The sequence below is a fragment of the Exserohilum turcica genome (assembly GCF_000359705.1).
Source record: "Exserohilum turcica Et28A unplaced genomic scaffold SETTUscaffold_1, whole genome shotgun sequence".
NCBI lineage: Eukaryota > Fungi > Ascomycota > Dothideomycetes > Pleosporales > Pleosporaceae > Exserohilum > Exserohilum turcicum.
In genome coordinates, this window is record NW_007359914.1 from 230080 (window position 1) to 255522 (window position 25443).

The following is a 25443-nucleotide window of genomic DNA, read 5'->3' on the forward strand; positions in this document are numbered from 1 at the left end:
CGCGCCTAGCCTTCGCATGACGTGGTGCTAAGTCTCTGTGCAGTCCTCGACCTTCCCCAGATATACACCAAGCCGTCTGCCGAGGCGCTCCTCGATACTCTGACACTTCTCACCACCGCTCCGCCGTCATGGGAGGCGATTGAAAAATCAAAGCAGAAACACGGGCCAGCGCCAGCCGTCGCGGTCAACCCAGAAGGGGTCACGCGCTACCTCACGAGCATCATCAGTAGCGATTTGAGGTGGATACAAGACGAGGAATTGAAGGAGCAGATTTGGGACCAAGCCAGTGCAAGGCTCAGCGAACGATCTGGACGGTCTGCCATGGGCGCAATGTCGCGCTCTTTTCGCATTCCTACATCTGCCAACGCCTTCGAACTCAGCATCCACGAGCCGACTTTGACTGGCGACGATCTGGGTCTGAAAACCTGGGCAGCGTCTTACCTCCTCGCGAAACGTCTCAGTTCATTCAGCCTGGTTCCTACAGACACGCAGGAGAGACTGCAAGTTCTTGAACTTGGTTCGGGCACTGGCCTAGTCGGGCTCGCCATGGCCGGCCTGGGTGCACACGTCCTCTTGACCGACCTGCCCAGTATCTGTCCGAACCTTGCGCACAACGTACGCCAGAATCACAATGTGATCAGTGAGAACGGTGGAAAGGCTCGCGCCGCCATGCTCGACTGGACCGAGCCCCATGTCTGTGAGCCGCTCGAAGACGACCATGAAGCTATTCCCGCAAAATTTCCCGTGGTTCTAGCTGCCGACTCGCTTTACTCTCCAGATCATCCACGCATGCTGGTTGACACCATTGCAGCCTGGCTTTCCCCGGCCAGCCATGCCAAAGTCATTGTAGAGTTTCCGTACAGGGATGCATATCTGCCTCAAATCAAGGACTTCCGCCGACGAATGATCGAGATCGGACTGCAGATGCTGGAAGAAGGTGAAGAGAACGGGTACGATGACTGGGGAGCGTCTGGAGCGGGCGACGACCAAAACGAAGGTGCGCTTGTGACCTGTTGGTGGGCGTGTTGGGCAAGGCAAAGTTCAGATGCTAGCTCACATGGCCTTGGCTAAAGTTGCGCACATTATCCTTTGAAAATGCGGTCACGATAGGTCAAGGCTCCTTGGCCGGGATCCCACGGACCAGGCACTTGCGATTTTGTCTGGTCATTCGCATACTGACGGCCCTGGATGGCGACTTGTCCCTCGGAGCAACGCCGAGTTGTCCAAACCGAGCTTTCCAAGAAGAGCGATGCACGCGCCGGTTAATTAGTCGGATAATTTAAGCTTCCAGACTCTGGCTGTTGGTGGGCAGCCACGTTCCCTAACCGCGGCGGGATAGCTTCCCGCAAAGCTACAGCTGGGGGTCCACACTTTGCATCGTCATTACATAGCGACTCACTTGCGCGTGAGTTTTGTCAGATTACTCTTCCACTTTCTTCTTTCATAGATACTGGACCAAAGCAACACCTTGAACTGTATCTGTTTTCTGCACAATCATCACAATGGCCTCACAAACCGCTACTCAAAAGGTACAGCGCACTGCCCCACCATAACCCCTCCATGCACGATGCCATGTCCCAATCCGCCGCCGTCAGTGCAACAACACATGGCTTACGTTTTACTAGAACCCATCTTTCGTTCTTCAGGCCCCTAACAAAGTCATCTACGAAGACCGGCCAATTCCAGAACTCCCATCTCCATACGATGTCATTGTCCGGCCACGATGGACTGGTATCTGCGGCTCAGACGTACACTACTGGGTTGAAGGCCGCATCGGCCACTTTGTAGTGGAGAAGCCAATGGTGCTCGGTCACGAGTCTGCGGGTATTGTACACAAGGTTGGCGACAAGGTGAAGACTCTCAAGGTTGGCGATGAGGTCGCCATGGAGCCTGGTGTGCCCTGCCGCCGTTGCGTGCGCTGCAAGGAGGGCAAGTACAATCTCTGCCCTGACATGGCTTTTGCCGCAACACCTCCATACGACGGTACCCTCGCACGATACTACACACTGCCAGAGGACTACTGCTACAAGCTGCCCGAGAACATGTCCATGGAAGAGGGTGCGCTGATTGAGCCGACGGCCGTCGCTGTGCACATTACGAGGCAAGCATCCATCAAGCCTGGCGACTCTGTCGTCGTATTCGGCGCTGGCCCTGTTGGTCTGCTGTGCTGTGCCGTGGCAAAGGCCTACGGCGCAAAGAAGATTGTCACCGTCGACATCAACGACGAGCGCATGAACTTTGCCCTCAAGTACGCCGCAAACTCCAGCTTCAAGAGCCAGAGGGTAAGCGCCCAGGAAAACGCTGCAAACCTTATCAAGGAGTGCGAATTGGGCTCTGGTGCCGACGTCATCATCGATGCCTCGGGCGCAGAGCCCTGCATCCAAACCGCCATCCACGCTCTCCGCATGGGCGGAACATATGTCCAGGTCCGTCTTTTTCCCTCGTGTCCAAAATCATCACATTGCTAATTTTCATCTAGGGTGGCATGGGCAAACCTGACATCACCTTCCCCATCGTAGCCATGTGCACCAAGGAACTCAACCTCAAGGGCTCTTTCCGCTACGGCCCCGGCGACTACCAGACAGCCATTGACCTCGTGTCGAGCGGCCGTATCTCCGTCAAGGAACTGATTACCGGCAAAGTCAAGTTTGACGATGCGGAAAACGCATTTGCCGATGTCAAGGGCGGGAAGGGAATCAAGATTCTGATCGAGGGTCCTGCTGAGCAATAATTATTGATTTCCGAAGTGGTGGTTACGATGAATTTTTTTTCAATGTGTGGGGATATCAGACAATGAGCTTTTCTTGTTGCATTGAGAAAAAGGACGAAATAAAGTACGGTGTTGTGGAGCGAGCGGGCATGTCGTTATTGCTATGTTTAGATATATAGGGTGTCGGTAGTAGATATCTGATAACTACAAGTTATAATTATAGTTTCATAGATATCCCTAAAAAGGTATACAAGTCACTACATAGTGCTACGGCGCTGTTGCGCAAGCGGCAGCTTACAATCCTGCGTGATATAGAAGGGACGGGACAAGACCAGGAGGGACAAAGAGAGGCTGGCTCGGTGTCATATCGGTACCACAAGAGGTTGACTAGTTTGTGCATTAGTGGAACATTTGCAACTTTTACCATTATCATCCCTAATCTCTTCCTCTAGCCATTACAAACGTCGCTTCTACACGCACAGAGTAATATAAGGTACCTGCTTCATCTCAGCCTCACATTTCTGTTCTGTCCTTGTTCACGGCAAATTCGACCGTCCTAGACGTTATTCGTTTGAGAAGCCTAACTATCTCGCGACGCTACATATTAATTGGGACTTGTATTTGTGAAGCTGGCGGGGTGATAGGAGCCCTGTTTGACTTTGTTGATGGATTATTATTAGAAGTGATACTGAATTCCCCCTTTTTGCGTAAAAAGATAAAAAAAAACTATAGACTCTTTAAGTTAGATGAAAGAACTGTAGTGTGATAAAAGTTTATAATTGCTAATATACCCAACAAAGAGACTCAAAATAGTTATACATAGTAGTGTAGGGTTGCCCCATTGCCCCCATACTTAGCGTGGGTACGTCCAGTACCGTCACGTGAACCTCTTCAGGTGCCAGCAACATAAGTCTAATCGCGTTTAAACCCCGTCACCCAGTATATGAGTTTCTCATCGAGCCAAGGCCGGAGGCCTCTTACATCTGTTCAGCTCTATCTCTAACTACGTTTTCCTAATCATACTGCAAGTTCTATTCGTAGTATCACCCTATTCCAGGAGTCTAGGTGTTAAAACAGGCGAGACGCGCAGGCTGAGCTATTTGTGAAATTAAAGGCACGTATGGTACTCGTTATTTGCGTTGAGGATGCCGTCCTCATTGTGGTGTCTAGTCAAAAATCTTAAATATCTTCACTGCCGTTCCTGATCAAGTAAGTGCCTAATCTGATAGTGAATTCTGGCGCTCTTGTCCATCTCGTCCGTCTCATTCGTCTGTTTTCTCTGCCTCCATGCTTTCTCGCCCCTGCATGATTGCTCACGCATGTTAAGCAGGGACTGCCTACCAGCATTGCACACACATCCTAGTGGCTGCTAACCTACCCAAGCTGCCACGCAAACTAAACCAAACCAAGCCAAGCATCAGACACACACATACATACACTCACATGCACATGCACGCCATTACCCCAACCCCTCCTCATGCTGAAGCCACAAAAAAAACCCCCCGAACCTAACACCACCCGCTACCCGCAAGCCTCATGTATATCAACATAACGTACCACTTGCAAGTAGGTAAAGCACCCTAATCCCAGCTACTTGGAGTGAAAAACCCCAACCTACGCACCCAGCCAAAATGAGCAGGACAATGGGAAATCAAACCAAAATAGCGGGACGAAAAAAAAATGCATTACTTAGTAGATAGATACATACGTACACGTCCACGTAAACACATAATCCACACACAGATAACATGTACAAGTACGTACACACGTACACACACAGCCCCAGGCCCCCACGTTTCCACTACTTACCCTACTGACCTACCCGGAATCCTTTCTTTTTTCTTTTTTTTCCTCTTTCTTGAGAGAATTTAGAAGAAGAAGAGACAAAAAAACGCGCAACAGGGCATAAATAAGGGGGAGAATAGCGGGAAGAAGAACAAAACCACGAATCAAGGCAAGGGATAGAGAAAGGAAAAAAAAATGGAGCTAAAATAGGGAACAGAATCAGCGGGAAAGGACAGACATGGGGTTGAGGCGTGGAGTGTAGCAAGCAAAGGAACAGCATGGGCAGAGAGCACGGACAGAGAGGCGCAGGTACGGACGGGTAAAGACGCAGGTACAGGCACAGGCACAGGTACGGGCATTTTGTTCTAACTAGATTAACCCTTTCTTTTAAACACGCGAGGAAGGTATTTTACTTACATGGGATGTTGGGAATCATGTCAGAACACATGGACGTGAAGAATATTGATTTGTTTGACCATGTAAGTATTTCCATCTCTACTTCTCATCTCTATTCTGTATCGAGGACTGTCGGCAGATGAAATATCATTCCATACCATACTGTATCATTCAACTGACTGCCGAGCGTTAGAAAAAAAAGTGGGTGTTGGTATGTGGCTTTTTTTTCCTTGAAAAAAATCGTGGCTTACAATGTGAGGAATTCTGAAATAGTGGGGGAGTGGGGGGGGGGCTTTCCTATGTTAGCATGGGCGGGTGGATGGATGGGTCGTGGTGCGGGAGGTGGTTAGACAAGTGCGAAACGTGAGAGGCGTCAGGCTAATAATTTTTCGATACATGTGTTAAGCGGAACAGGGAAGAGGCCTCGGGAAGAAGGGAAATGGTTATGTAGTCTTTTTTTCTTTTTGTCCTTTCGGCGGGGGTTTTTTTTTGATTGCGCTTTCGGGAAAAAAGATGACTGATCTCATGTCTGTTTGTGTGTCGGTGTTGGTGATGGCGGCAAATGTTAGTTCTGAAGAGGTAACCAAATTATGAAGAAGAAAAAAACATCAGAAAGAGAGAAAAAGAGACGTTTGAAGTTTCTCGCCAGCTCCTGTTTTGAGAAACGTGGACGTTCGTTTCGTTTCTCTTTTTCGTTGCGTTCTTCGTTCTCGTTCTTGTTGATGGGTAGTAGTATCATAAGATAGATAGATGTACATGCTTGATAAACAATTCTTTCGATAGAGGGATGCTCAAATCAATCATGTTGGACAATGCCAACCGCTTCCAATCGCTAAAACCGGGGAGATGCCTGCCAGAGAAATAAGGTGGGAGAGGGTGAGTCAGAGGAAAAGGAGAGCCGTACAAAAACGTCTACATGGACGTCGTACATGAGAAAAATTCGGGCCGCTGGGTATAGTTTGGAATCGAGGGCGTGAAGCGAAAGGTGTTTTGTGATTATGACGAGTGGAAGAAACTAAACGCCTGCTTTGCGGGCGCTCGCGCCGCGCTTGGGCAGAGTCCAAGGTTCTGGGCAGACAACCTGGAGTGGTGTTAGTATAGTGCTCAAGTATGTTGGAGAGTCGCGCAGATCGTACCTCGCCTTCACTGTAAGCCCAAAAGTACACCATCATGCCGACAATGTAGTAGAGGCCGGCGTTTGTGCCCTGGTAAATGAGAAGTGCACACAGCGCACTGAGCGGATACATGATGAGGCGTGCTTCAATGGAGCGATGCAGACCGCTGCCGGCGAGCAGAGGCAATGGCCATTCCCAGGCGACACCGACTACGCCGAGGATAACGTTGAGAACTTGCAGGACGGGAACGGGCTTGACGGCGCCATCGAGGTTCTTGGTGAGGAAATCCCAGAAGATCTTGGGCCAGAAGAAGCAGTGGAAACCGGCGGTTATTTGGTCTGGGAGTCATGTGAGCAACTCGCCGTGTGCAGTCGGGGGGTGGAATGCAACTTACAAGCAGCGGCTGTGAGGACGATGAGACGAGCCCAGTGGTTCTTGATTAACTTGCCCATTGTGCAGGAATTATAAAGAAGGGATACGAGCAGTACCGAGCCCGCGGTCGTTTAAGAAAGGAAAGCGAGTAAAATAAAAATAAAAGGAAGGTGTAGAGAAAGAAAGTAAGCGGAAAATGTCCCCTCGACTACCAGTAGCCTCGATGACAGCAGAGCATCAAGTCTGGGTGGAGGTGGCCGGGCACGTTTTGTTATAGCTAACGGGGGCAGTGGCGGCGGCGCTTCTCGGTGGGCCGAAACAGGCAAGGCTCCTGGAAGGGGACAGGCGGTGATGGGCAGAGTGGAGAGATAGAGCCCAAGTGTTATCGATGGCTGAGGCGTAGGCGAGTCTCAGGCGTGTTAGGTGTTCAGGCAGCGTGGTGTTGCCGTTGAGCTTCGCGACGTGAGGTGTGTCAGTATACCGGGAGCGACAGCGGGAGGTCGACGCCAAATGTAAAGACAATTATGCGCCATTGCAACCCCGGCACGTGCAGGCTGGGCGGTGCTGGGGGGGAGTCTAGGGCTGGTGGTGACCTGGTGTAGCCGCTTGACCCGCTCTCTCGTGGTAGCGCACCACGGGCGCAGCGGCGGCTATTGGCTGGCTGCGCGAGATGGACCAGCAGCGGCTGCAGCCACCGAGCGCGCATGCGTATGCCATGGGCGGTGCTTTGGGGCAGCGTGCCCGTTGCCCGCGCCGTCGATGGCAATGGCAATGGCGGGGCGTGGATAGCGAGCATCCGTGGGTTAGTGAGTGCTGGGCGTCATTGTGGAAGCGGTGTGCAGGCCGCCGGTGCACTCGGAGCCAAGCCCAACGGCATGAGGGCTGTATGGCATTTGTGACGGGAGGGAGGTGAGAAAGAGGGGAGGTGAGAAGGAGGGGGAGAAGGAGGTGGTGGTAGCAATGGTGAGAGGTGGAGGTGGTGGTGGTAGAGAGAAGGGCAGCCACGACGCAGGCGAGCATGAGCCACAGTGACAGCGCTCGTTCGCGCCTGCCGAGTATAGTCGCGGTGCTGCCACTATTTACTCACGACTTGCTAGTAGTACAAGTACGTGCATCCATCGCCAACACAGGCACACACACGCATCCACACGCACCCGCACAGGCTCCTGCAAAACACCATCCACGTCCAACGTCGTCCACTGCTCTGCGCGTGATCCCTCCGCGCCCGTGGAAAACAACATCAGCCCATTGTTCTGCTCGCCAGCCGCGATCGCTGGCCCTGCGTGCCCCAGCAACCCTCCGACCGCCCGGTTCCCCTGCTCTTGGCTGCTGCTGCGAACTGATACTGAACGAGTGTCGTACCACTTTGTTTGTGTCGAGCTCAGCCGCCCCCGGGACAATGGCATTGAAGCCGGCGACAAGCTTCTGAGGTAAACGTCGTCGTATGATGTTGTTTGATGGGCGTGCCTGAGCATCAGGGCCGACGCTGCATGTCGCCTTGCATGCAGCGTCATGCGCCTTGTTTGCCGCGTGGGCTCCTGAGGCACTGAACAGAAACCGACACTGAGGCATCCGCTGCCCTGCGAACATCGCCGTGCCGCATCGCGCCTTGGCTGCACGGAGAATTCGCATCCCTCGCCCCCGGCACCCACTGGCACCACCATCACCTCGCCGCCGGCGACGACGACTCCGGCGGCGGCGACCACGTGAGCGCCGCCCTTCACCCGCCTAGCGTGCGACTGCAGCGCCAAGCGGCTCAGCATGCTCGCTCGCCGGGCCCATGGACGCCCGCCATAGGACAGACATAGCGACGGCGTCTGGGTGCTCCTACAGCTAGGCTCACGGTGGGGGAGTACCTGAGCGCTTGCACACCACGCCCCATTGGCCGCCCCCTCGCCGCCGAGGCTCCGCCCGATATCCATGGCTACCAACCACAACCCAGAAGTCGCGCTCAACAGTCACCCGGCGCCTCGGATTTCAAAGCCACGACGAGCTCGACCTCGCACCGTGGCCACAGGCTTTTCTCTCGCATCCGCCGCTTCCTCTCGTCGCGCTGCACGGCGGCCCTAATAGTCTGGGGGAACAGCTGCCGCCACTTCGGAGTAATGCCATCACCTCAAACACTCTTCCCCCCCCCACCGACTGTCCATTGTCAAAACCCCGTGATTTACATCCTGGCTCATTTGCCCATGACGACGTTGACGTAGCGAACATCTGCTTTGCCCGATCCATCCAGATCCCCTAGCCTGTTCTGCTCCTATTACACCCACGACACGCCTTCCTACGCGCATCGTTTCACCACGCCCTCGCCTGTCAATTACACCACCCCTCGCCAAATCACCAAATCCCCAGCCCATTCGCAAATCAACGCTCCACCGAGAAAGAGCCTTCCAAACTCTACCGCGACGCCTCAGGCCCATCCATCGTATCGACATCGAGCTTGACGTTTGGCGTTTGCAACTTGGCACAAAAACTCGCTACCTAGTGCCTGCCGCGTGGTTCACCTTCTCTTCCAAAGTCTGCGCCTGCGAAACAGTGCAAGCCTCGCCACGCACCCAGTCTACACGTTGTTGTGCATTTACCCCCGACCGACCGACCGACCTAGCCCATACCCAGGGTCCGACCTTCTCTCTCACTCTCCCAAAAATCCACGAAAACATGGTTCTGTGCCTGGCGCTTCAGGTCTGAGACGCTCTTCACACACTAGTTGCTCGCGCATAGCCGTGAACCCCTCCACCACGCTCCATTTGTACGGTCCGCAACTGAGGCTCATTGCGGTTTGGCGCGCCCTCGATTGCTTTGCATCGCTGCCCTGCCTGGTTACTTCATCAGTCATCAGTCTTGTCCCGCCTGGTATCGCCAATATCGACCAGGGCATCGGTCTGAGCCACATCCGCACCCGAACCGGCCCTGTCAGTTTCAGCACACAGCGTGCCGCTCTACCCATTCCTGCGCGGCTGTTGACGAGTCGCAGTTGATCTGCGCGACGGAGCTTGGCTCGTTCCAAAGCTTGACATTCTAATACCCTTGGTCCCCAGGCCATCTTGGGTCGTCCTCTACCTCCGCTCCCTCCAAACCTCCACACCACTACCGCCCGTCCCTGGACGCCGACATTCTTTTCTTTACTTCGTATCTGGCTGGCCGGGTCGAACTTCGACTGGATCGTTTTTGCTTTTCTGGTTGAGGTTCGCTTATACTACGCGTATACTCTTTTTTTTTTAATCCTTTTCCTAATCACCGTTGAACGGCCCCCACCCCCTCCGCACGCTCAGCCCCACGTAGCAAACACGTTGCGCTCGATACACCTCTTACCATGGGAGGAGGAGAAGTTTCCTGGTCGCGGTGGTTTGCGCCATCCAAACTTGCCTTCAACTTCTTCTTCTATGCCTTTCACTTTGCCCTATTTGGCTATGGATGGTGCGAAACACGCCTTGTCCAAACGATTCAACATGGCCACTAACACACTCCCAGGTATAAGCAGGCTGGCGACTCGCGTCTGGCTGCACTGAATGCTCTGCAATTCTCCGTGTGGGTGTCGCGAGGTGCGGGTTTAGTCCTTTCAGTTGATACCATGGTGATCATTATGCCCATGTGCAGAAATATTCTCCGATGGCTGCGACCCAAGGTGCGCGTCTTGCCGCTTGATGAGTCCATCTGGTTCCACCGACAAGTCGCCTACGCCATGGTCTACTTCACCATTCTGCACGTAGCAGCGCATTATGTCAAGTGAGTGACGCGCTGCGTCAATCAACACATGAGCTGACCTGGATAGCTTCTTCAATGTCGAAGTCACCCAAGTGCGACCTGAGCTCGCGCTCGATATCCACTATGCTCAGGCTGGTGGCATTACAGGACACATTATGCTGCTTTGCATGCTTCTAATGTACACGACAGCCCATCACAGGATCCGCCAACAATCATTCGAGACATTCTGGTACACGCACCACCTCTTCATCCCGTTCCTGCTCGGCATGTACACACACGCGACTGGCTGTTTCGTCCGCGACACTGCTCAACCCTTTTCGCCGCTTGATCACGACAACTTCTGGACCCACTGCATTGGTTACGAAGGTTGGCGATGGGAGCTGGTCGGTGGCGGTCTATACCTCTTTGACCGCCTCTACCGAGAGATTCGCTGCAGGCGCGAGACCAAGATTGTCAAGGTTGTCCGCCACCCGTACGACGCTGTCGAGATTCAGTTCACCAAGCCCAGCATGAAGTACAAGCCCGGACAATGGCTGTTCCTCAACTGCCCCGAAGTTAGCTACTACCAGTGGCATCCATTTACCATTACCTCGTGCCCCAACGACCCGTATATTTCGGTCCACGTTCGCCAGGTTGGTGACTTTACCCGGGCCCTCGCCGATGCCCTTGGTGCCGGTCAATCGCAGTCTAAGCTGTACGACGAGCTAGACCCCATGGGAATGTACGAAATTGCTCTGCAGCACGGCCAAAAGATGCCCGCTCTCCGTATCGATGGACCCTACGGAGCTCCTGCTGAAGACGTGTTTGAGAACGAGGTTGCTGTCCTTATTGGTACTGGTATTGGTGTCACGCCCTGGGCCTCGATTCTCAAGTCCATCTACCACCTCCGTTTGAGCCCCAACCCACCCAAGCGTCTCCGCCGTGTCGAATTTATCTGGGTTTGCAAGGACACCTCTTCGTTTGAGTGGTTCCAGACGCTACTCTCGTCTCTCGAGGCGCAGTCTCTTGGCGGATCGGACGGCGACCAGTTTTTGCGGATTCACACATACCTCACACAAAGAATGGATGTCAACACGGCGCAGAACATTGTGCTCAACTCGGTTGGCACCGACAAGGACCCTCTGACAGAACTCAAGTCTCGTACCAACTTTGGTCGTCCCGACTTCCAGCGCTTGTTCTGCGGCATGCGCGACGGTATCCTGGACCGCACATACATGAACGGTCTCGAGAGCACGCTCCGTACCGAAATCGGAGTCTACTTCTGCGGACCCAACGTGGCTGCGAGAGACATCAAGAATGCGTGCAAGCAGGCGGCTTGCACAGAAGTCAACTTTAAGTTCTGGAAGGAGCATTTCTAGATGTGCCTAGTATATTATTGCACATGTTTAAGCATGCCATGTTTTTTGCGACGAAGAAGCGGATTAGCTGTATTGATTATTTCAGGTTGTGTGTTATGATTAGCCTTTTGGAGGTAGCGACCCACGGGTGCACCCATTTTTTTCCATGTCACATGTACTGATACAATTTACGCAAATTTTCTATGGTATGCTTGCATCTTTGGTGACGCTGGCGTGATTGTTGGTATGTCGAATTGTCATGTACAGTTGAAGGATTCCGCCAAGGTTGATAGCAACATGGAGGTATGGAACGGACTGTAATACTGAGGCAACCTGCTCTACTAATCATCATACGACTTGGGAAAGTCGACTGATGATCGGCCCACAATGATTTCTAGTCATGTCGAGCATACTGGGACCGTTGGGTATATCTCACTAGTCGCCAGGCCTCGGTGTGTCCAGGATCCGAAACGGTGCATGACGAGACTCCCTGCACTCACCTCCTGAAGAATTTCGATTCTGCCTCAGCCACTCAGGCCATATCAGCCATGTTAAGGCCGGACTCTGACGCCACCGACGTCCGGTTTGCTGGCGAGGTGCAGGTAAGTACACGGGCGCGCCAAGAGGCAGCAACATCTCGAGTCGCCCATTTCAGCCATGATTGTACGCGCGCGCCATTCCGTCTGCTCTCTGCTTATTTCCAGCCTCTCGACACAAGCCACCAGAGTCGCTCGGGCATTGCAAGCAAGTCATCCAGAGTGCGGCGCAGCGGGCGTCTCGGTGCGGACCGCCCGTCCCCGTATCATGTGCGTGCGGTGCAGCGAATTCCACAGGCTATCGTTGCTGCATTTTTGTAGGCCAGGAACACGGCGTGGTGAGTCGCAGAAACATGGCTGTACTTACATACTGACGGCGTCTCGCATCGAGGCTTTGTGCAAGGCTGCACGGCACACGACGACGATCAACCACGCCGTCGCGATCGTCGACGAGATCTGCAAAAACCATCACAACAAAGAACTTGGGAGGAAAAAAACCGGCGCCCACACGATGTGGCGCTGATGCATTCGAATGCTCTTGTTTCCAGGCCAGCCCATGCGTCTAGATCAGTCAAGTCGGCAACCCGCCGTGCACACTCGGCTCTAGACCGAGACTCCGCTCCGAAGCAACATCCCCCCACTCAACACCACGCCCGGAACATCGTGACATCTGTCTTTGTCATGGCGAGGACGAGGGTGCCGTAGGGTGCGTTGCCATATACAGGCTAGGTCGACGCCGCGCCCTTGCAGGACCGCTCCGCCAGTCCAGAGCGGTGCTGACTCGTAGCTCCGAGCAGGCGAGGGCGTTTTTTGTTGCGGACTTTGTCGGCCTCCCATTCATGGAAGTTATGGCATTCAACCGCGGTCTGCGCTGTGGGGTGGGTGTGTGGACTTGACGGTGGGACTCTGGGAATTTGACTGGTATTACTGACATACAACCATGGAGCTGTCTGCCCCGCACCGCACCAATTGTAGAGAAGCGGGGCAAAAGGGTAAATTTGACGCCGAAACAGACGGGCTTTGACACGCGGCTGATCTGTTGTTTACTACGGCCTTTTGTCTGTCTTTTGCTCTTCTTCTCTCTTTCTCTTTTCTCTTCCCTTCCTCCTCCCCTCTCCCTTCCTCTCTACATTATTTTTTATCTCTCGTTGTCAATCTCCTACAACTTTAGTGCCACGTCGTCTTTCAAAGCCCAACACACCACCGCCGGCGAGAAACGATGAGTGCCACTGAGGTCCAGGCCACAAAGGCCAACATTGGTGTTTACACCAACCCCGCACACGATCTCTGGGTTGCAGAGGCAGAGCCCAGCCTGGAAGAGGTGCAGAGAGGCGGAGATTTGAAGCCTGGTGAGGTTCTGTTGAACGTCAAGAGCACGGGAATCTGCGGCAGTGACATTCACTTCTGGCATGCTGTATGTTTTTTTCCACGAGTGAAGCGTGTGTCAATGGGAAAAGAGAACTGACTTGAGCAAAGGGCTGCATTGGTCCCATGATTGTCGAAGACACGCATGTGCTTGGCCATGAATCCGCCGGCACTGTCATGGCGTGCCATCCGTCCGTCACGCACCTCAAGCCCGGCGACCGCGTAGCCATCGAACCCAACATCATCTGCGGCGAATGCGAGCCCTGTCTTACCGGCCGCTACAATGGCTGCGAGCGCGTGCTCTTCCTCTCGACGCCCCCCGTCACCGGTCTGCTGCGCCGCTACCTCAAGCACCCAGCCATGTGGTGCCACAAGCTCCCCGACAGCATGTCCTTCGAAGACGGCGCCATGCTCGAGCCCCTCAGCGTAGCCCTCGCCGGCATGGACCGCGCAAATGTGCGTCTCGGCGACCCCGTCATTGTCTGCGGCGCAGGCCCCATCGGTCTCGTCACGCTCCTCTGCTGTCAAGCCGCAGGCGCAACCCCCCTCGTCATCACCGACATTGACCAAGGACGTCTCAACTTCGCCAAGGAGCTCGTCCCCGGCGTGCTCACACACAAGGTGGAATTCAGCCACTCCCCCGAAGACTTCCAGGCCGCCATCCTCAAGCTGACGGACGGCGTCGAGCCCTCGCACGCCATGGAATGCACGGGCGTCGAAAGCTCCATCAACGGCGCCATCCAAACCGTCAAGTTCGGCGGCAAAGTCTTTGTCATTGGCGTTGGCAAAAACCAAATCACAATCCCCTTTATGCGCCTCAGCACCCGCGAAGTAGATCTCCAGTTCCAGTACCGCTACTGCAACACCTGGCCCAAGGCCATCCGCCTGTACAAGAGCGGCGTCATTGATCTCAAGAAACTCGTTACTCATCGCTTCAAGCTCGAGGATGCCGTCGAGGCGTTTAAGACGGCTGCGGATCCGAAGACGGGCTGTATCAAGGTGCAGATTCAGAGTTTGGATTAGATGCGTATTATGGAAGACGGAGTGTTGTGGCGTTGACGACGACGACGATGATGATGACTATACTATGATGATGATACCGGAGGCACTACTATGATTGTGCATGTTTGTTTGTTTTTGTTTCCCTCAAGGCGTACTTGTGACTTCTTTTTCTGGGTTGTTGTTGTTGTTATCTAGTAATAAGGCTAGATGGCGGATTCTATGAATGAAATCATATCAAATGAAACAAAATGAATCAGATGATCAAGGAGTACATGTAGTCCATACATATCACCACTCAAGTCCTGCATCAGAATTCCAGAGGAGAAAGAGCTGGTGCATCTATATTCCTTGCCCTATTGTACAGCTTTCTGGCTTTCCTTGTACGTATTATACATGTGCCCTGTACGCATGTACCCAATTCCATGTTTTTTATGTGTATTATCAAATTCATACATACACACAGGCGAGGTTCTCACTGCGCTCACCGAGTCCATTCATTTACACGCCTATTCAAATGATACGCAGCAACGTTAAATCCAATATATACCTATCTCCATTGCCATACGAGCACTAAACCCTTTTTGTATAAACACAGCATACCATCCCTCCACATGCACAATCTTCTTCTTAATCCCCGTATCTAATCCACCAATTCACCCATCTCACTCACATTACCACTGGCCACTCCGCACCCATTCTATAATTCTACCGTCTCACGCGAATCGAAATCAACATTACTTTGGAAAGAAAAATACATGGATGAAGTTGAACGGGGCCCTATCACCCGCCTGATTCACCAATAAACACATTGAAGCATTTTTAACCGAGATAGATTACATTCGGGGAATGGAAAGGCTGCCTGTTGTCCATATGTCCCAGAAAATCCCTATATTTGAGTAAGACGATGTATCTAACAGGTAAGATTTGTGAGAAGTGAAGTGATGTAGCGAAGTGATTGTATCTGGCCCAAGCACTTGTCTTACATCCGCACAGTACATCATCGCTGATTCTCAGACCAATCTATACCCCCTCTTCTCGAGCCGTCCAATCTCACCATGACGTTACGTCTCGCTCCACATGCCGTTTTTTTCCTACTATACCAGCCACAAACCCCAGCTTACTACCCCAATCTGTGAACAAAGCCAGCCCTAGTCTCAGTTGCCATCTGTCTAAATTCCCAAAAGGAGCAGTGATTGTCCACGAAGCCGCATAATTTACATAGTATCCAATCGCCGTTCTGACCCCATTTAGCACTCAGTTCCTGGGTGTGCCTGACGTGTTATCCTGGCTGGTGATGTCACCGTAACACGCTCGAGGAAGGTATGCCAGAGCCCAGAAGTGAGAAATATTACGTAAAACGAATTTTACAATACGTACAGTAGTAAGTACACCAATATTTCCTACCACAAGCGTCAGGATATACTGCGATTGAAAAGCCGAATGTGTTCAAGGCTACATTTGGAACAATTGCGATTCGGGCCAATTGTGACATGTGCGTGTGTGTGTATGTAAGGAAACAACTCTCCAGACCAAACTTATGTGTACAAACACACTTCTTGTGCCAATTTTTACCAAAAGAGAATCCTCACACATGCACTTGGATTTCTATTCCACCTTCATATCCCATAAATGCCGCCTCGTGTATAACCCTCTCATGTATGTCTCCACCATATCTAGCAAAAAATAGAAAAAAAAAACCAGCAGAAGTACGGTAGCCAGGAATTCTACACTCGTACAGCAACGCGACAAACCGACATCACGTCATACTTGGCCTACATTCCCCTCAGCAATACAGGGACCAACCTGGACTTTCCAGCCGATAAAATAGAGGACTCCTGCATCTTTCCCTACACCATCCGCTCGCGCGACATACGCCACGCGGACGCCACGCGGCGAGGCGAGGCAAGCAAGTAGCCGTGACGCAGGGTCTACAGGGTTGTGAGAGATATGTTGGGAAGGGGGGGGGGTTGCAAACTGGGATTATTTTTCGACCTGGGATGGTGAGATTATAGGAGCCAGGGGACTGGGTAGATGATGCGGTTTGGCGGCGTGGCGTATGCAGGTTGGGCGGTTGGGACATGGGGGTTGTAGTCGATCTCTCTGACGTGCATGCGGGCGTGATGGGCTTGGGAGGGGGGGTAAATTAAGAGGGGGAAGAGGGGGTGGTGGGTTGTCGTTATTTACTCTGTTCGTGAGTGAACTGGACAGTGACGTGATGGCGTGTGGAGAGGAAATTGAGACACTCGATTCGACTCGATTCCCCGCTTGATATGCCCGTCGTGCCTCTCGTGTAGGAACTAGGTTCCTTCCACAGCGCTGTTTTCCTTGTTGAGATGGAGACCACCGTATCTACATCGTGGCTGGCGATTGGATTGAACCCTCATCAGGTACCTGCTGGATACCTTCAAAACTCTAATAGTATACGTCGCGTAAACAAAAAGTCTTTCGTTAGAAACTTTACCAATCTGTGGGGCACATATTGCGGACCGTGAAACGGGATACCGTAGACATGTGGGTCTATGGCACGCGTCAGACTAGTGAGTAGTCTAAGAGAGCTTTGCATGGGCTACAGAATCTGGCATAGTAAGACATTCAGGTACACAATATCGCAACTACATGCCAGATGAGCTTCATTGTCATTGCTCACGATCTCTTCTAACGACACTGGAAAAAAGATTGGGCTTGTATGTACGCCACTCCTGCCTTGATATCCCACAGAATGTAAATCAGGGACTTCGTTTGTCATCTCATTGCTAACTGAACATGTCACATGGATTGACTACCCTGGTTTCTTTGATTTGGAAATCCCAGACTTCTTCTCAGAGCACGCGAAGCACATGTATTGAATCCGCAATGCTGTCATCCAACGACTTTAAACCACTTCCCATAGAGCGGCTCTTCTCGCGCTGCGGCTCCCATCCTCGGATAGCATGCGTCGTTCTAGCCTCGGGTAGCCACGACGATGGAGCAATCAACAGAACCACCGAGGACCTTGGGATTGAGCAAGGAGCTTGCGACTCCCACATGTACAAGTCCACCGCTCGCAGGCCTGTCCTAGTCCGCTGAGCAGAAAAAGTAAATTTGACCGTTCTTACAGATAACGGTGCGTCTCACAGTTCCGAAAAGTGACGCCGAACGTCTGTCATCCGTCGCTCTCCACGACCGGGCCGGCGCTCCCTAGATTTCCGACAATAGCGGGAAACATGGTTTTGGAGATGGAGGACGAAGCGCTGATCGACACAAGTGACGAGTATACACTTTACAGCCACGTGGATCAAGGGTGTCGAACCAGTGGTTCTGACACAATGGCTGAATGAAGATCCGTCACGACAGCGGCTACGTGTGGGGAGAAGACCTGACTGAGGGGGAAACCCCGACCCATGGATTCCGGGTAATGCTAGTGAGGAAAAAGCAGCCGCGGTAAGCTATGTCGTGCGGTCCCGCTCTGGCTCCGAGATCGAGGTACAAGGACATGGCAAATTAGAGTTTGGCCATGCGACGCAGGGTCTTGGAAGCCCAGGGTATCACTGAATTATGACGAGCTTTAGTGGGCGGTAACACGACACTGCTGATTTCTGCAGCACAGTATCGGTATAGCTGCGGGATTAGGTTTGCTCCTCGAGCTGATATCTTACGGCTTGGCTGGTATGAGGTAGTGGCTGCGCATGTTGTTGTTGGGCGTTTCTTACATCTACCGGCATATAGATAGGAATGCGTTGATAGGTATGAGTGCTTGGCCGCAAGATGATTTCACCCAAGCCAAGGACACGCATGTCTTAGCAGTGGCAATCCGTTTCTCATCCGGCGCAGGATGGACTGGCGGTTGAGATACAAGAGAGTAGACCGCATGTTCCTTACACCCTCCCAACACTTTAATCCATCCCTTTTGTTAATTGAGCCACAACATGCTCTCCAGAATTCATACTCTGAACGAAAATAAGTCGCGTCAGCACTGGATGATTACCCTACCTCTTTGAACAAGAACTTCGCAAACAAAGCCAGCAGACCAGCCAAGGCGCGTTATGAATCCAATTTCAAGAGCCTGTCCATGTCAGGGAGAAGATCTTGAGGCTGAGCCATTGAGAGTCATCGTATACATACTTTGACAAGCGTGTTCCAGCGTTAGCTTCGATCATCTCAAATCACCATATCGGCCCGAAGGGGGGCTCACGTATGTGGTGTGGATTGCGAATGAACACATGCCCGGTGCCACCGTCACAACCATGCACATATCCTGTTTTCCATGGAATATGTGTTGCAAGGTGCGGAGCAACTAGTTTGACAGGAGAACGACAATGCCGATCACGGTGACGATGCGTACTAACAGGTGAAGAACTGGTGGTTCCCCCGAATAGCGGGGGTGCGTGAATCGCGTAAGTTGCCTTGTAGATATCTGGGGGGCGGGGGTGGTCCTAGGATCAATGTCCTCGTTTGACGTAGCCTCGTGACGCTCATAGGTACCAATCCTCCGACGGGTAATAACATGGTTTAATTCAGGCCCTATGGGCTGCAAAGTCCGAGCGCGTTGCACGGACAACTGGCTCTGTGTACTTACAGAGAGCTTATTGTGGAGAGTTGAGATAGAGAAGAGGGCGTGGTTGGATGCATGAATCAGTACTGAACGTAGTGGCGGTCAGAACCCTGCTGACGATCTTGACAGTCTGACGCTCAGTGTCGTGTGTAGTTTACTAGGTAACCCGTAGCGCACTGGTGTCTTCATAGAGCGCGTGGGATGCTTGCTCTAGGGCCGCTACACTCGCTACGGAGCCATCTCCAGCAACGCTTTCAGGGGGGGTTAGAGTTACGCCTAGCGGTGACGGGTCACATCACGCGCTAGCCTTCCAACACTCTGGTTCATACTGCGCCGGTTCAACGTTTTTATTGTCTGGTAGCCGCTATTACCTACAAGCTGCTCAAGCAGACACAGATGTGTTTCCAAAAGCATCCATAACCGCAAAGTCATGCCCGACGGCAGCCATGCATCTCTCACAACTCTCGATCTTGATTCTCATGCAACTGGCTGATACGGTGGCTGCACGTCCGGTTTCTCTGAAGCTAATAAATGCCCGCCGTACAGAAGGCTATACTGCTAATGAGGATCGTCCGTTGGAGCGCCTAGCCGTAGTGTTGATATGTATTGTATTGGCATTTCTACTTGCGTTGTCCCTAGGTGAGTGCAATGCATGCTGAGTCGTGAATCATTGCGATGTTCGCGTGGTCGAGTTTTTGCTAATGGTATCTAGGCTACCGCGCCGGCCGCCTAGCTGGCCAAAGATCAAAGACTCGCGGCTCAGACATTCTCGTATTCGTCCAAGGCTTTTTTTGTACGGCTTTTCTGTTTATTGTGGCTGTACTAGCGGCTGGCCTCGGCTTGGAAACGAAAAGGCAATGCTTTGTCGCAATACGAATCTGCCTGGCCTCGTATGGCTTGACGAAGATGACTCTGTCAGTTTTCCGCAACTTCGAACCAGGGATGTACCTGCTTACATTGACAGATATCTCTTCTTGTTCGAGCGTGTTCACATAGTGCGAGCCTCATTTCTAGATCGCCGACGTGATCCCATATATGTCATCGGAGTGCTCTTGACAACATGTGGATTTATAGCAATAGCAAGCTGGCAATACACCGACCCCATGGCCGAAATCTCCGCCCAAGATGGCCGTTGCCGGATCGGACCTAAACACGACAGTGCGATTGCCATTATAACAGTTGATACATTCATCAGCCTGATCCTAACAGGGATCTTTGTATGGCAGCTTCGACCAGCGGTATCTTCACCATTGCCTGAAATGCCAAGTATGACGAGTACCCTGAGTAAGACGACCGACGCTCCGACCAGGGGACCCAAGTCGTGGGTGAAAAGAGTGCGCAAGATTATATGGGGCTTCAACCTGAGCGAATTGCAGGCTATGGTGCTGCGCAACATTGTGGGCTCGACCATCATGCTTGGTTGTACTTTGTTCAACAACGTCATTTTCCTGACACATGATTGGAGCAAGGTTGGCCAAGCCTGCATGTTGCTGTGTTTAAGCGATGGTCAGTAACTCGGTGTTTTTGTTGTTCTTCCGCTAAATACTCTTGTAGTGATCATTGGAATGGTTGTTACGCAGTGGTTGACAATGCGCCAAGCCGTGCAAGAGCGCTCACCTTCTCGCCCTTCGATTGCGACTTATCCACTTGCCATCCCTGCATCTTGCACTGGTACTGAGAACTCTGGTAGGAGCCTCCCAAGTTCTAGCGGCCTATATGGGGAGATATTAGCACCTGTGGGTGGCGTGGCGATTGGTGCCTCACCACTCAAGGTTCCTTGAATGCACCAAAGCTGCAAAGGACTTCGTAACTTTAGTCGGATTTTCCAACAGTGTCCTATTGGCTGTATACGTGCAGATCAGATCACTATGTGTCGTCGGCTTCTTCGTGGTGGCTCGCGAGCAGCCGTGGCACCGATTCATGCCTTTTTTTTGGCACTGTTCCTACCCAGCATTGCAATCGAGGCATTGTCTCAGTGCAATTTCCTGCACCGAAGAGATGGAAATTGATTGTTGTCGACTTTCAAAATCGAGATGAGCATCGAACAAAATCGGGCCCAGTGCAGATAGGAGATCTTGGCGCTCCAAGATGCGATCTTAAGGTTGTGGAATGGATAGATTGAACGAAAGGAGAATGTCCAGGGGGCAGTAATAGATTCGGTGGGAGATTTTCATGCACTTATAACGAGGTGCTGCTGGAAACGATATCGCAACACGCCGGTCTTCTTTCAGCACATACACATCAAGTCGCACCGATTGCTCACTACTCGTCAGTCTTGAAATGTGAAGACATTTGGGGGCTAAAAGCGCCCACTGCCTTTGCAATTGACAAGATATCTTACTGTACCGTATCGGACGCGAGGACTAGTAAGGCGCGAATATCTGGGTCCATGTGGTCGCTGGGCTCCTGGTGAGTCATCAGCCATGACCTCTAATATGTTATTAATACATTGTCCAAAACCCAACGAAAACCCCAATCTTGCAAAGCGAGCCGTAAATCCCTCCTGCGATGACTGATGACCATTGGCCTTCTGGTACAAAATATCGTGTTGATTCAGGAGTTTAGGTTGCACAAACGGGGATGGTACACGATAGAAAGACCGAACCCGACGCGGAGAATACGCGACACTTCATGGATGCTTGCGACATACGGCAGAGACGAAAAATGGTGAATTAAAGAAAGGAGTTGGCCAGCTGTTCAAAGTATTTCCTGGCGACGTCTAATGGCACGTTCACGCCCTTGGAGCGCTCTTGGTCGGTGAGCTGTCTCTCCAGTTTCTTTTCCAAAACTTCAAATGTAACGTCCTCTTGGGGCTGGTTAACTAGCTGCAAGTTCAGACTGTTGCTGTCCACTTCACGACCGCCAACAACGATGATATGGTTGTACTTTTTTCTTCTTGCTTCGGCAATCTTTTTTCCAAGTGAACGGTCATTTGTGTCGATATCAACAGGAAGGTGGATAGTCGACAGAGGTAGAGGCTTTGGGGATGATGATGATGACGCTTCTAAAGCGTCCTGTGGCTTCAAGCCCGATAGTACCGACTGGATGTGCGAAACATGCTCCAGAACCTTGGGGTCTGAATTCAATGATAACACAATGGCTGGGCGGGGGGAAAGCCAAAAGGGATATTTTCCGGCATAATGTTCAATGAGCAGAGCCATGAAGCGCTCAATTGATCCGTATATAGCACGGTGGATAATGACAGGACGACGTAGTGCTGAATCAAGGCCTGTATCCATGGATGTCTGGGAGCCTGCCTCCAACTCCTCGGGCGATGCCTGGTATTGGAGGTTGAAGCGCTGTGGTAACTGAAAATCGAGTTGGATGGTAGCCGTTTGGTGTTCTTTGCCATTTGAATCTTTCAAGATGATGTCAATTTTTGGGCCGTAAAATGCTCCGTCGCCCTGATTGATAGACCACTCGCTACCGATATTGTTCAGCGCAGTTGTCAGCTGTTCCTCGGCGCGATCCCATTCCTCAATGGTGCCAATGAAGCTGTCCTTTGGTCGGGTAGACAAAAGCAACTTGTATGGACCCAAGCCAAACGTATTGTACACCATGCCTACAAACTTGAGCGTTTGCTCAATTTCTGCCAGGATTTGGTCTGGGCGACAGAAAATGTGTGCATCGTCCTGGTGGAAACGCCGGACCCTCGTCAACCCTGTTAATGCGCCTGAGATCTCATTCCTATGCAGGGCACTGAAATCGGCAAGCCTGACTGGGAGGTCTCTGTAGCTCCTGATCTCGTCTCGAAATAGCAAGCAGTGGCCTGGGCAGTTCATGGGCTTGAGTCCAAACTCGCCATCCTCGCCGCCCTCGGCTTCTGGTATTTGAGAAGTGGCGCCCCGCCCCTGTACGCTAAACATATCTTCGGCATAGTTCTCCCAGTGCCCAGACTTTTCCCACAGCGATTTTTTGTATATTATGGGCGTGATGACCTCGTGAAAGCCGAACTGTGGGTATTGCGCGCGGAGGAAGGCCTGCAACTTCTGGAACACATAGGCGCCATTGGGCAGAATGAGCGGCGAACCAGGACTGTACGGCGAAGTGATGAAGAGATTATGCGTTTGCGCGAGCGTTCGATGGTCTAGAGGAGGCGTAGGAGGGCTGGTTGGGGTTGGATCGAGTCGCGCGCTGGTGGCGTCTTCAGATGAAACCGTGACTGTATGCTGGAATTGCTGAGGGGCTGAGCACGAGCAGCTCCGAGCGAGCAGTCGTCCCTGTTGATGCCATACTCGGGGTTGTAATTGGGGCCGCCTGGCGGCTTGCAGCGCGCGTGAAAGCTGGCGCAATGGCGGCATGGGAAGTCGTGGGCCCTTGGGATATATTGGCGTGAAGTTCAGGATGCGCTTTGAACGCTAGCCGGCTTGGCGGGGCCTGCCCCCCCTCCCCGCCTCGCCCCCCCCAAAACACGGGCGATGACGTTGACGCGTCAGGGTGTCAACACCATCTCCCCACGCGTAGACTGATATCGCAGGTAATGCGCTATGAATGTTGCTTCGACCGCATGCTGATAGTCAAAGAGCCTGGTCTTCTCCGCAGCGTATCCAAGCGTGGCACGCAACTTGTGCCAGAAGTCTAATTGGCCCCGCACCACGTCACACCTTAGACAGTGGCGACTTTGTTCTGCCCAGCCTCCACCGTTACACACACTCCAGTGATAGTGAAATCGTCACTGTGACCCTACTCGCCTTGTTCTTGCAATTAAACCTACTCTGCATTTTCCTAGTGCCATCCTACTCCATCGTTGCTGCATCGCGCCCTTCACACCAATCCCGTTACCGCAGGACATGAGCGCGCGTTCCAGACGGCTAGATCGCAGCCTAGGAAGTAGCTGGAGTGACGCCGAGTTTACATCTGACGACGAAGGCGGCTCTATCTTCACCGGGAGCGACACAGGCAGTGAGGTGGAATTAGAAGAGTCAGACAGAGAAGTCGCGCAACAGCCAGACCCAGCATCCATTGTTACCCCCAGACCCAAGCGCGATCATCTCAGACAGCCGACTCCCACTGCCCAACAACACAGCACACCGAGCAGAAAGCAGGCCAGTCAGATAAGAGTGAATCAGCCTCAGAAAAGAGGATCCGACTCAGTCACGCCGAGACCGTACAAACGGGATCCCCGAACGCCCAAGCCAGACGCGTCGGGACCAGCCTTTATCATGCCGTCTATGGAAAATGCAAGCGGGTACGATGGATCACCCATGTCCAAGTCACAGCCACGCAATCGAGCCAGGAATACGGCACAGAACCGGTCGTCCAACTCACGTCGTACGTCTGCAAGATCCTCCATACACGGGTCACTCGATGACCACGGGTCATCCAGACAAAGCCAGGAAGAAGTCAGCCCATGGCACTATGTCAACCTCTTCTGGGAAAACGTAGGCGCTCCGCTCTTTGCCCACTTCATGGACATCTTCTCGTACGCCATTCGCCATTTTGTCAAGCCCTTTCTAGGCGTGGTCATGGGTGTTGGTATCTTGGTATTTGGAATCCAGTTGGCATCCGGTATGCTTCGCTTCACGGTTTCAAATGCTGTATTAGGTCCAGTGTGCGCGCTCCCAGGCTCTTCCTACTTGATCCCTGCCTGTGCTACTGGCGACTTATTCGCGGCACACGAAGCCGATTTCGAGGAGCTCGTCAATGTCCAGAGCAAATTCGAAGACATTCTCGATGCATCCAAAGACACGTCGGCGCTGCCATCTACAATCAAGAACTCTGAGCTTGCGATTCGCGACCTGCGCATTCTGGTCAAGCACTCCCGGCTGCCAAGTCGAAAAGCGTTGGAAAATGAGTTTGAGTACTTTGTCCAGACCGCAAATGAGGCTTCTGTGGATTTGTCCCGCTACAACAGCCGCATAGGCGCAGCTATGGACCGCGTCATTGCGACCAATACGTGGACCATGAATGTGCTTACTGGCATCTCTGAGCAAGAAGCGTCGGTGGGTGCCATTAGCAAAATCTTCAGCCACATCACGAGCGCATTCATCGCGCCGCCGCCGACGCTCCAAGAGCGCATCTTTGATCAATACGTACTCCACGTCAGCAAGAACAAAGACGAGATCACGCGGCTGATTGAAACGGCGCACGCGCTTCTCCTGGTCCTCAACAACCTCGAGGAGCGCCTCACGACAATCTTCGACATTGCCACCAACGACGACCAGACCATCACGCGCTCCCAAGAAGAACTCTTATCCTCGCTGTGGACAAAACTCGGTGGCAACCGCGGCGACGTCACGGCAAACAAGCGATCTCTCACCCTCCTCTCCAACATCAGCGGCTACCGCCAGAGAGCCGTCGTCCACGTCTCAGAAACACTGCTCAAGCTCCAGGAGATTCAGGCGGGGCTGGAGAACCTGCGTGAAGGCGTGGCGGCGCCCGAGATGCTGGGGTTCAAGAGTGGAGTCCCGATAGAGGTTCATATCGATACCATCGGCAAGGGTGTCGAGAGACTGCAGGTTAGCCGTGGAGAGCAGCTGAGGGCAGAAGGCGATACGCATAGGAGGCTTATGCGGGGACATGACGAGGGTGATGGGAGGAGGGAGTTACCGGGGCCTGCTGTGACTGTGAGACGTCAGTAGAAGCACTG

The 25443-nt window shown here is 52.5% G+C and overlaps 7 protein-coding genes across 7 annotated transcripts; 5 read left to right on the forward strand and 2 right to left on the reverse strand.

Moving 5' to 3' along the window:
- Positions 1–24: 24 nt before the first annotated feature.
- Positions 25–2725, forward strand: SETTUDRAFT_49510 (uncharacterized protein; the record flags this gene model as incomplete). The annotated part of the gene is given in 4 exon segments (XM_008022126.1): positions 25–1024; positions 1041–1072; positions 1626–2426; positions 2480–2725. Coding segments are annotated over 4 exon segments (2079 nt in total), but the record flags the coding sequence as incomplete, so codon positions are not given.
- A 2765-nt stretch (positions 2726–5490) lies between these two features.
- On the reverse strand, positions 5491–6840 carry SETTUDRAFT_162024 (uncharacterized protein). Its single transcript, XM_008022362.1, has 3 exons — positions 6401–6840; positions 6028–6344; positions 5491–5972 (listed from the first exon to the last, which is right to left on the reverse strand). Exons 1-3 carry the CDS (start codon positions 6456–6458, stop codon positions 5907–5909), a joined length of 441 nt encoding a protein of 146 aa, XP_008020553.1. The 5' UTR covers positions 6459–6840; the 3' UTR covers positions 5491–5906.
- A 2851-nt stretch (positions 6841–9691) lies between these two features.
- SETTUDRAFT_17941 (uncharacterized protein) lies at positions 9692–11441 on the forward strand (the record flags this gene model as incomplete). Its single annotated transcript, XM_008021827.1, has 3 exons — positions 9692–9795; positions 9850–10104; positions 10151–11441. 3 exons carry the CDS (start codon positions 9692–9694, stop codon positions 11439–11441), a joined length of 1650 nt encoding a protein of 549 aa, XP_008020018.1.
- A 1734-nt stretch (positions 11442–13175) lies between these two features.
- Positions 13176–14344, forward strand: SETTUDRAFT_17942 (uncharacterized protein; the record flags this gene model as incomplete). Its single annotated transcript, XM_008021828.1, has 2 exons — positions 13176–13370; positions 13433–14344. 2 exons carry the CDS (start codon positions 13176–13178, stop codon positions 14342–14344), a joined length of 1107 nt encoding a protein of 368 aa, XP_008020019.1.
- Positions 14345–19333: 4989 nt separating this feature from the next.
- On the forward strand, positions 19334–20368 carry SETTUDRAFT_86125 (uncharacterized protein; the record flags this gene model as incomplete). The annotated part of the gene is made up of 3 exons (XM_008022254.1): positions 19334–19493; positions 19567–19768; positions 19819–20368. 3 exons carry the CDS (start codon positions 19334–19336, stop codon positions 20366–20368), a joined length of 912 nt encoding a protein of 303 aa, XP_008020445.1.
- A 1158-nt stretch (positions 20369–21526) lies between these two features.
- Positions 21527–23155, reverse strand: SETTUDRAFT_40400 (uncharacterized protein; the record flags this gene model as incomplete). The annotated part of the gene is made up of 1 exon (XM_008022074.1): positions 21527–23155. The coding sequence occupies one exon, from the start codon at positions 23153–23155 to the stop codon at positions 21527–21529; it is 1629 nt and encodes a 542-aa protein (XP_008020265.1).
- Positions 23156–23644: 489 nt separating this feature from the next.
- Positions 23645–25435, forward strand: SETTUDRAFT_17945 (uncharacterized protein; the record flags this gene model as incomplete). Its single annotated transcript, XM_008021829.1, has 1 exon — positions 23645–25435. The coding sequence occupies one exon, from the start codon at positions 23645–23647 to the stop codon at positions 25433–25435; it is 1791 nt and encodes a 596-aa protein (XP_008020020.1).
- Between the last annotated feature and the right edge of the window lie 8 nt (positions 25436–25443).

Excerpts from the sequence above, each read along its gene's own strand:
- SETTUDRAFT_162024 (XM_008022362.1), bottom strand. The coding sequence starts at position 6,458 with ATGGGCAAGTTAATCAAGAACCACTGGGCTCGTCTCATCGTCCTCACA. Across the intron at positions 6,345-6,400 it reads CGTCCTCACAGCCGCTGCTT|ACCAAATAACCGCCGGTTTC; the intron begins GTAAGTTGCATT and ends CATGACTCCCAG. Across the intron at positions 5,973-6,027 it reads GGGCTTACAGTGAAGGCGAG|GTTGTCTGCCCAGAACCTTG; the intron begins GTACGATCTGCG and ends ACACCACTCCAG.